The sequence below is a fragment of the Cynara cardunculus genome, assembly GCF_001531365.2.
Source record: "Cynara cardunculus var. scolymus isolate 2C chromosome LG 5, CcrdV1, whole genome shotgun sequence".
Taxonomy (NCBI): domain Eukaryota; kingdom Viridiplantae; phylum Streptophyta; class Magnoliopsida; order Asterales; family Asteraceae; genus Cynara; species Cynara cardunculus.
The window spans coordinates 2,731,262-2,742,742 of NC_037532.1; the positions used below are offsets into that span (position 1 = coordinate 2,731,262).

The following is an 11,481-nucleotide window of genomic DNA, read 5'->3' on the forward strand; positions in this document are numbered from 1 at the left end:
ATGTGATTGTATATAGTAAAAATGTGTTCTTGCGTTCTCGTAAAATGAATGTATTCTCGTTTGAACCTTTCTATATTTTATATATATAGGGTTGAGTTCTGTTTTCGTGAGACCCGAGCCGAACCTTCACAACAAAAACATTGTGAATGTTACCTTCATAGTGTTTTGTAAAGTTTCAAGTGTAGAAAAGTGGTCTCACGGCTCTCACGTAACAGGTTGGTCTCACGTGATCCCAAGTCCATATATATGTATATATATATATATATATATATATATACATAGAGGTAACATATAATTATATGCATGTATCCTAAATTGAACATGACAATTCTTATACACACATTTAAAAGGTAATTAAGTTAAATGAATTATGGTAACATAATTACATTGAAGTTTCAAGTATTTTATATTCACCTTTTTAGTATTACAACACAATATAATTCTTATGAAACGTATATGATCACTCCCTCTATTTTTAAATAATAAATTCAATTATTGGATTTTTATTATAAAATAAAGAATAAATTACATTCACGGTCCTCTGGTTTGTTCGTTTTCATTACAATGGTCCCTCAAACGCGCTTATTATATCACCCATCCCTATGGTATGCAAACATGCACGTTCTGAGTCCCTCTCTTTGAAGAAATTTGTTAACACAGTTAATTCAAGAGCCATTTTCGTCTTTACATTAGAGGGAGGGAACTTGGAGCGTGCGTTTTTGCATACCACAGGTAATGAAAGTGTAATAAACGTGTTTTAGAGACCTTAGTCAAACAAACCACAAACCACGGGGACCAGAAATGTAATTTAGTCTAAGATGAAGGAAAAATGAAATAAAAGTCAAAAAGAGGGAAAAAGAAAGGGAGAAAAAACCTTCTCTTCAATTCCACCACACAACTTTCTCTCTTTTTCTTTTTTGGTCTTCTTTATTGTATGCTTCTCTTTTTCTTTTCTTCTTTTCAGACCCATTGCCCATACATCAGCTTTTTCTCTTGGACATTTTTACCCCTCTCCCTTAATTCTTCACCAAGTTTAACATCATCAAAATGTATATATATATATATATATGTATACATATATACATCCAAATCTATATGTATACATATAAAATGTTATAAGAGTATTGATTTGAGTGTACATGCAGTTGACTCATAAAAKAATACTGTATAACTTTCTCAAGAATCATAATATCTGAGATATATAGGGGTGAGTTCATTTATTAACCTAATATATGGTGTTAAYTTTAGAAACCTCAATGAACCAATTGAGGAYATGATACACTTTTGGTTGAYGCGCATGATAAATTTATTTAACAAGGGTAAAAATGTAATTTTTTATTTGATCTTTCTYTTAATGCAAATTAATTTTCGGTTACATTTCTTAATTATTCCATGTYTTGYCATTGTGAATATCCCATGCAAATTAATTGTTGGTTACATTTCTTAATTATACCTGAGTAAACATTTATTCATATATATATATATATATATATATATTCTAGAAGGGTACTCGCATAATGCAACAAGATATATCTTGATTTTAATGAAACTGTTTCATGTATTTCTCTAGAATTAATATAATGAAGATGATAATATTCATGATTAACACCCTCCACAATAAAAATGATTAATCAATATCTCATAATTACAAAAAAATAAACAAAATAAAAAATTATGATTGGTTGAATGAAGTTTATACAAATAACGTAGTTTTCAAAGTAAGCTTCTCTCTCTCTCTCTCTCTCTCTCTCTCTCTCTCTCTATATATATATATATATATATATATCAACACCCATAAATAACTCGATTTTTTAAATCTTTTTAGAGGTCAAATTAGATAAAATGAGATTTGAAATCACGATACTCGGGATATCTCCCCGCCACCAAGGGCATAATGGTCAATTACATCAAACCGAAGGCGTGATGGCGAAAAAGACGGGTCTAATTCGGGATGAACATGCTCTTTAAATAGGTTTTCCTCCTTTCCTTAAGTAAGTAAACACAACATGATTCTCCTTATGAAATGTATGTAAGCAAATGAGGGTTTGGTACTTGGGTTGGTTGCATTTTTTTGTTGGGGGGGGGGTAAATACTCTTAAAAGCAAAGTTGGTGAGTTGGACAAAGAAAAAGGAAGAATGAGACTGACACATTTGCAAACATTTTCACTTTTCTTTATTTGGCTAAATGACCAGACTTTATTACACAACATACAGCTTTTCATTCTACCATTGGGAATCACATATTATATATATATATATATATATATATATATATATATATATGAGCGTTTAAATAAAAACCATCTTTATTTATAAAAAGTGTATAAACCATTTTCATATGTTGATTTCATTGTTTAATCTTATGAAATTTTTTCATGAAATTGTTTAATCTTATGAAATTTTTTCATGAAATTGTTTAATCTTATGAAATTGTTTCATATAATACTTTTTTGATGAATTTGTTTCATATATGGTTATGAAATTGTTTCATATAATATTTAATGAAATTTTAATGAAACTGTTTCATGTAATTCTCTAAAATTAAAATAATAAAGATGATAATATCCATGATTAACACCCTCCACAATAAAAAATGGTTAATCAACCTCTCATAATTACAAAAAAAAGAAAAAAAAAAGAAAAATTATGATTGGTTGAATGAGGTTTTCACGGTTTTTACAAATTGAGTGATTTTTATTTGAACGCTCATATCATATTATATATATATATATATATATATATATATATATATATATATGAGTCTATTAAAGGAAGAACTGATAAGCTAAAAGGGTAATATAGTGATTTTATTTTTGACAGTTAATCAAAATATTTAATTAAATTTTATAGACGAAAATATTTATTTAAAATTAGTTATCTAATACATCAATTACCTAATATACATCGTATTTTAAAGACGTATGCGAATCATAGTGATAACGTTCATAATGTTTCACGTGTATTACTATGTATGTTCTTTGTTTTATGAAATGTATCATAGTTTGCATTTTTGTTATTTTCATTGTTTTACAAAGGATATCATAATGTGCATCTTGTATGTATATCTGGGCATCACAGTGAATATCGTTTGTAGGTATCATTGTGTGTATCTTGTGTTCATATAAGGTTCATCGGAATAAGGTTTACCGAATAARATTCGCCGGAGAGAGGAAAGAGGAGAGATGAGAGAGGATATTTGTAAAATCCCTAAAATGCCCTTTATTAATATTTTTAAAGTTAAAATTAACAAAATTATTAGTTTTCTAATTTAACCTTTGATTTGTGGTTAAGATTGGATCTCACGGTTACCACAAACAAAACAATTCTCATTTGATTAGGCCCCTATATATATATATATATATATATATATATATATTGATTTGTGGTTAAGATTGGATCTCACGGTTACCACAAACAAAACAATTCTCATTTGATTAGGCCCCTATATATATATATATATATTATATACAAACATAAAATTATGATGATTCGGGTTTGATTAATTTGATTTGAATAGTTGTTCTTTATGAATTCATAGCTTAATGACTTAAAATGTTGAATTTAACGGTGATATTTCTACGGATTTGGAACGGGAAAAAAAAAGATAACGTGGATAGTAGATTTGAAATTATACGTATGTGTTGTTGCATTTGCAAGAATACGGGGATGTGTCGATACAAGACGAATTTTCATATTTTCAGTTAATTTACTTATCTTTAAATAAAATTCTGTAATTAATTATATTGATATCATAAATATATAACTTTTAAAAAATATCTGATTATTTGTCAACATTTAAAATGTTTCTTGATAGGGCAAATTGCATGAAAAAATAATATACTTTAACTTGATTCTTATTTTGGGTAACTTACTTTCAAAACTTCCATTTTTGTATATAAGATGTAAAGTTTTAAACATTTAAGTACACAGGTAACCAGTTGAAGACTAATTTTAAATTAAAAAAAGTTCATGTCACTAACCACGTCATCAAATAATACTGAGTTGGATAATGGATACCACATCACTTATTGCATCARCATGATAACCGGGTTAATGTTTTAATCGGGTACTTAAATGTAAACGATGGAGAAATTATTAAACATAAACCGAAGACATCAAAAAATAAAAATGCTATCATTTTTCTWTCATGAAAATATATAAAACTTGTAATAAATAATACATAAAGCTAATTAAACAGACTAGACGTTGTAGTCCCTCCTCCTATAGGGTGCATTTGGTATGCAGACTACATGGGATAGGACAAGACAAAAAAAAATCAAATATCTGATTTGGTGTAACTTAAGAAATACCTAAAATACCCTTTAACAGAACAAAATTAAGAAAACTTATAAATCAWAAGAAAATTTATTAATATCTTGTAATAAAACGTATATTTTTATGACTCGACTACCAAACAGTTTTAAACTAAAGTAATTTCGATCATTTTTTTACCATTTTATTATTAAAGACACAAATTTAAAAGTTTAGATAAAATTCTTTAACTTTTTGTAGTTGTATRTATATTTACTCAAATAAAATACATTACCCTCTTGGGCTGAGAATTAGGGATGGTGATTTGTCTTGACTCGGTAGGAAACCCGGCTCACCCGTCCCGATCATGGACAGGGATTCCTGTCTCGAGACGGGGGATCCCTAGTAGACTCAAACTGGGGTTGGGGACGGGGCCGGGGACGGGGCCGGGGCCGGATAGCATATCTCCCGCCCCGCCCCGTACCCAGTATATGATTTTATTAATATATCTTATAATATATATATATATATATATATATATATATATATATTCTAAAATTAGGTTTTGACTGGGGACGAGGATCAGAGTTTGGCTAGAAAATAAACCGGGGACAATATATTAATTCTCGTGTCCGGCGGAGACCGGCCGTTCATAGAAACCGGGGCCGGGGATTAGAAAACTCGCCCCTTCCCCGCCCTGTTACCATAACCTAGTGAGAATAGTGACTTATGCATGAATGTTTTAAATTTGGACGTATATCTATACTGTATTATATAGCATTTGACAAAAACTTTTAAAAATCATTTTTATACATGAAGTACTGTTTATTGATGCATATTACTTAAAATTCAAGATTACAAGTAATTTTACGTAAATACAACTTATTAAAGCTCCATTTTCAAATTCATATAACTAAATGCAGATAAATTTGATCAAATATAGGATAAACATTCATTTTACATATATAAAATCTAAAATCTAATTAAGATAATCATTGAGTTTTAACAGAATGTTTAATTATTATTTTTATAAAAAATTATATTAAANAAAATTCTTTAACTTTTTGTAGTTGTATGTATATTTACTCAAATAAAATACATTACCCTCTTGGGCTGAGAATTAGGGATGGTGATTTGTCTTGATTCGGTAGGAAACCCGGCTCACCTGTCTCGATTGTGGACAGGGATTCCCGTCTCGAGACCGGGGATCCTTGGTAGACTCAAACTGGGGTTGGGGCCGGGGCCGGATAGCATATCTCCCGCCCCGCCCCGTACCCAGTATATGATTTTATTAATATATCTTATATAATATGTATATATATATATATATATATATATATATATTCTAAAATTTGAGGACAAGGATCAGAGTTTGACTAGAAAATAAACCGGGGACAATATATTAATTCTCGTGTCCGGCGGAGACCGGCCGTTCATAGAAACCGGGGTCGGGGATTAGAAAACTCGCCCCATCCCTGTTAGTTACCATAACCTAGTGAGAATAGTGACTTATGCATGAATGTTTTAAATTTGGACGTATATCTATACTATATTATATAGCATTTGACAAAAACTTTTAAAAACCATTTGTATACATGAAGTACTGTTTATTTATGCATATTACTTAAAATTCAAGATTACAAGTAATTTTACGTAAGTACAACTTATTAAAGCTCCATTTTCAAATTCATATAACTAACTGCAGATAAAGTTGATCAAATATAGGATAAGCATTCATTTTAAATATATAAAATCTAAAATCTAATTAAAATAATCATTGAGTTTTAACAGAATGTTTAATTATTATATTTATAAAAAATTATATTATTAAACCAAAAATAAAAAAAAATGAATTAAAAAAATACATAAAAAAAGGAAATTTTAAATAGTTAGTTTGATATTAATATCAATATTTTTTTTTCAATCTTTTATGAATATCTTCGTATTGATATTTTATTCAAAAATAGAAACATTATCGCTTTCTCAAAACCACTTAAATCTGTATTATAACATCGACCGAGACAAAAAAAACATTAAAATCAAGATATATCTTACTGCATTATGCGAGTATCCTTCTAGTCTAACAAAATATACCAAACATATTCCAAAGATATTGTGCTATGTATGTACATGATATCTTTATATGCAATTATATTCCCAAAATTCTATGTAGATATTGCATGTGTAATTCAATCATTTTCATCATTTAATATTTTTGTTTTATATTTCTTTATTATTTATATGGAATAAAATAAAATAAAGGGAGAGGCAGAAATGAAGGCATACCAATGGAGATTAAAAAGAACAATATAAGTTAAAGACTTGATATTTAAGTAGCTTAATCAATTGAGGATTCTATATATTGTTATAATTGTGGGAATATTTATCTTAACGTATTGTTTCATATGATTTTTTTTATCTAACGTTAGCGTTTAATGTATTAATGAATATACATTTGTTTCACAATGCGTTTGTTTTATATGTATGCAGTTCACAATGTGAAACTTTTGTTTTCAAGGAGACTAAAAAGGTTCACATGTATTGTGAAAAAGTACATGTGAAAAAAACTCACATTGTGAAACAAATATATGTTAATAGATATTATAAATCTTAGTATTTGATGGGAAAAAAAACATATGAAATAACACATGATGCACTAGTTCTCAAGGTTATCACAATTTTAGGGATTCTTAAAAGAAGGCCCCCTACTTAATAATATCTAACTTCATCAATTATGCTTAGTAGAGAAGTTTGAAATTCCTTTTTTTAATTGATTGAATTGTGACGTATCGGTTAAAACTCAGAGAGATGTAGTAGAAATCTTATTTTTCCTGGGTTCAAATGCATACCCTCCCAAAACCATGTGACAATCAAGGTTCACCTGCAATAACTCCAGACAATGTCTCATCGTCCGCGAATTAGTTATTCAATGCACATAAACTAATCCGAAAACCCATTGTTACCAAAAAAAACTCTCACTTTACATCTTAGGTACCAAAATAAAAGTTTTGAAAGTAAATTATCCAAAATAGAAATCAAGTTAGAATACATCACTTTTTCATGCAATTTACCAAAAAAAAAATCTCTCGGTTTTAAACTTAAAGAAAGAATGAATAGATGTTTCAATGTGTTTTCAATCCTAATTTACTTATCTACCCATTGATTAATAACTACTATTTGAGATTATAACCTTGATTTTTTGTTCCTAAATCATTTATTTTAATTAAAAAATATTAATTTAGATATTAAATGAATAATAAAACGTATCGAATTTTGCTTCTTTTTGCAAGGAGGGGGTCATATAAACTGTGCATGTATAATTTCTTTGAAAAGGCAACAGGGATAGTGAAGTAATTTCACTCTGCTTCATCTACCTCCTTTCCTATATACTTCCATTTGAATGCTTTAATTACTAGTACTCATCATTTGCTTCTCATCAAATGTGTATTCAATTTCAAAACCCCTTTTCTTAAATCTTTCTCTCTCCTCTCTCTCTCATCTCTCTCTCTCTCTTATCTCTCTCTCTCTCTTGGGGTGGTGCTCAAGATTTAGTCATTGGGTGGTGCAATTGGTTAATGGATATTGATCTCCTGTGGTCATTTGGGGGGTGGTTTCTTGTTCTATTCTTTGAAACAAACAGCTACAGCTGCATGGCTAAATTGAGGTCATCATCTTCACAAATCTCTCAATTCCCAAACCCTAATTCTTGTTCTTCACTTGTCTGTGTTGCACTCTTGATCATCTTCATATTCTTGATCACTCTCCTTCAATCATCCACTTCCATGGCAGCTGCATCAGTTCCATTCGAACCGACTACTTCTAATACCCATGATGAATCCACAACAACCACCATGGATTTCGATCATCATCCGAAAAGAAGTRCCCATCATCAATCACATTCGAAACCTAGGACATCGTTTGAAGCTAGCGCACATGAAGTTCCAAGCGGACCAAACCCTATTTCGAATAGGTGAGTGATGGGTTGTTTGAATCGATAATCAAAAATGGATTGGTATACTGAAGAAAAGAAAATTCAAGAAATGGCAACGACGACAGCGGTGGTGGTAAAGATACAATCAAAAAGCTAGCTTTTTTTCGTGATGGTGTTATGAATGGTATATGATGCGTTTTTAGCGGTTTGTTTTGGTTTCACTTTCTCGTGTCTTACTCTCATTGTCATCGTCATCATCTTCATCTTCATCTTTATCAACTTCCAAGACTTTGTGTTTTTATTTGGAGAAAAAATGTATAGCAAGAGACACTTTTTCTATAATCTTCTATATATCTATGTATATGTACTCTCTTTTTATATATATATATATATATATATATAAAAGAGAAGATGATGAAGATGATGATACTAGTAGTTATCTTCTTCTTTTCTAGGTAAGTTTTATGGAGAGATGGGGCCATTCATATACTCATATTATTGAATTTATGTGATTAGTTTGTGTTTAATTTAATTCTCGTTGGTTCTTATTTAAATACGTTTCCCATTTGAAATAGCCCTAAAGATTATCGAGCAAGTATTTAGCRACATAAATTTCCTCACTGGTCACTYGCAGATATCCATCTTTAAATCTTGAAATACAACTCTCTCGAGAAACAAGCCATGAGAAGAGGGTGGGTAATTAGGGTTTTGCTCGGGGTGAGGTGTGATTCGAAGAGGATCAAATCTTGAAAAATACCCTATTTTTCAAGAAACAAGCCATGCGAAGAGGGAGCGTTGTTAGGGTTTTGAGAGGGGTGAGAGGTAATAGAAGATGATCATATCTTTGAAGGCGTAGGTTAAATGCACATTTATATATTACTAAATTAATACATATCTACCCACACACATCATCAGTATCAATATCTACTTTTTACATTTTCAATATATATTTTATAACCTGATTTTGATATAACCAGTTGTGTTAACACACCTATTTTGAAAAACTAGAAGGATACTCACACAATACAACGAGATACTATATTTTCATGAAAGAAGCCATAGATATCTTGGGGGTGGGATATTAGGGTTTTCTTGAGGTGAGGGATGATTAGAAGAGAATCTTAAGTTMGTTGTAGGGAAAGGGCAATGTTGTCAACTTTTGCCAAAATTTGTTGAGTAAAGGGTAGTGTTCAAAATTTTGACCAACAACTTTTGGTCCTTGCAAGAACACAAACTCCAATAAAGCTTACTCACAATCACACACAATCATCATGGCTACATGATTTGCTAATGACAAATAGTTGCCTTTGGTATCTATTTGAATTATTGTTATAGTAATTGTTTCATTATTAAATATATAATATAATTGGTTTTTAATCAAAGTGTTTGTCTTCTTTTTCCAATTCTTAAATCAACCCCTTTTTCATAAAATCATTATATGTTTTTTTGGTTTTAATTATATTTTTAATAAATATAAAATCATTATATTTGATAATTTTATTCAAATTTTGTTTTTTTTTTCAGAAAATGTAACAATTTTCTTGTATTTATATAAATACTTTGGTTTATTTGAAATGAAACGAAGCTCAAGATTCAGATACGTTAATCCAAAAAAAATAATAATTTACTTTTTTTTAATATATTGAGGAGAAATGATTCAAGTCTAGTCAATGTAGGATTTTAGCATGCTCCCTCCATTAGAGGGTAGACAGGTACAGATTATCCAGAGTGTCGAGAGTAGGGGTGCTAAAAAACCTGACCAACCCGATCAACCCAACCCAACGCGAAATAACTCAATCTGAAGCAACCCGATGTCTAATCGAGTTGTAAAATTGTGTAACCGTGGGTATTGGGTTGATATTGGATTACTATTATTTGAACCCAACCTGATGAACCCGATATCTTTTTTATTTCTTGGATTTAATATGATTGTTGAATTTTTATTAATGTATACATTAGACAATTACACTGTATGCTTTTCATATACACATATTTTCAATYTATTCACATCTCTATATAACTCATCATATATATGTTCAGTAACTGTGAACATATATATGTAAATTGAGAAAATTAACTGAATGTGATATTCGTAAGAAATATGGATAAGTTGTATCAAATGGTTGATGATGAAAAAGAAATTATGTATAGAGAAATAACATATTCAAGATTAGAAGCATATTTTAGTATAACAAAGTATCAACCCGACCAACCCGTATGGGTTGGGTTGGGTTGGGTTGCACTTTGGTTTGGGTTGAGTTGAGTTAAGATTTTTCCAAACCGCAAGCATTGAGTTGGGTTGTTCAAATGCTTTCAACCCGATCAACCCAACCCATGAGCACCCCTAGTCGAGAGAGGGCTGGACAGGTATAGATTGCTCCAGAGTGTCGAGAGGGGGCTAGACGAATGTAGATTGCCTCTTGAGTGTCGAGAGGGGGCTAGATGGGTATAGATTGCCCCTGAGTGTCGAGAGGGGGCTAGATGGGTATAGATTGCCCCTGAGTGTCGAGAGGAGGCTAGACAGATATAGATTGCTCCTTTTAGTATATTATAAAAAATTGATCATATATGATGTTGACGGTTTGTCACCTGTTTTTAAAAATATTTTTTACATTTAAATTTGCTTTTAGAATATAATGAGGGATAGTTACTGATCATATGTCTTATTAAATGTTTAAAACTTTACATCTTAGGTACCAAAAATGRAAGTTTTAAAAGTATATCACCCAAAATATAAATCAAGTTAAAATACGTTACTTTTTTCATGTAATTTACCCTAAAAAAATTACCAAGTTCGTTAATTTGGTCCRTCACTGATCACACGTCAAGAATTTCTGCAAATTATATATACGTATCATTTTTATTTATATTATTTTATTATTTATTACAGATTTAAAAATAATATTTAGATAACTTTTAATGAAATTCCACAGTTAATTAACAATTATTATTAATTACTATTTTTTTTTGTTAATCATCTTCCTTTTTAATTATTTAAGAATTTACTTTTCATAAAAGAATCTCTCTTTTTTTTAACTTTTTATTTGTGGGTGTGATGTAAGACAGACTATCTTTTTACATATTTTTAATTATATATTAATTAATGATATTGTTTGACAGCTTCTAAGATTTTGTGTCAAATTTAATGCTTTATTAATYAGTAATCACTACAAAATTTAGTGAAAATTTATATTATTATTTGAGTAAAAATACTGATTATCTGCAACCTCAACTGACCTCCAAATACATCAATGTAAGTGGGTATTTTTTGACTCATTCAGCGGCTGAAGCAAGCCTAG

The 11,481-nt window shown here is 29.8% G+C and overlaps 1 protein-coding gene across 1 annotated transcript in view; it reads left to right on the top strand.

Annotated features, from left to right (window-relative positions):
- The first annotated feature begins 8,033 nt into the window (after window positions 1-8,033).
- The window catches only part of LOC112512210 (probable serine/threonine-protein kinase PBL26), a 14,745-nt gene continuing 11,297 nt past the window's right edge, over window positions 8,034-11,481 (top strand). The window contains exons 1-2 of the mRNA XM_025118075.1: window positions 8,034-8,221; window positions 8,275-8,366. Of these exons, the coding sequence (XP_024973843.1) occupies window positions 8,034-8,221; window positions 8,275-8,366 (280 nt within the window). The remainder of the gene's footprint in view (window positions 8,222-8,274; window positions 8,367-11,481) is intronic.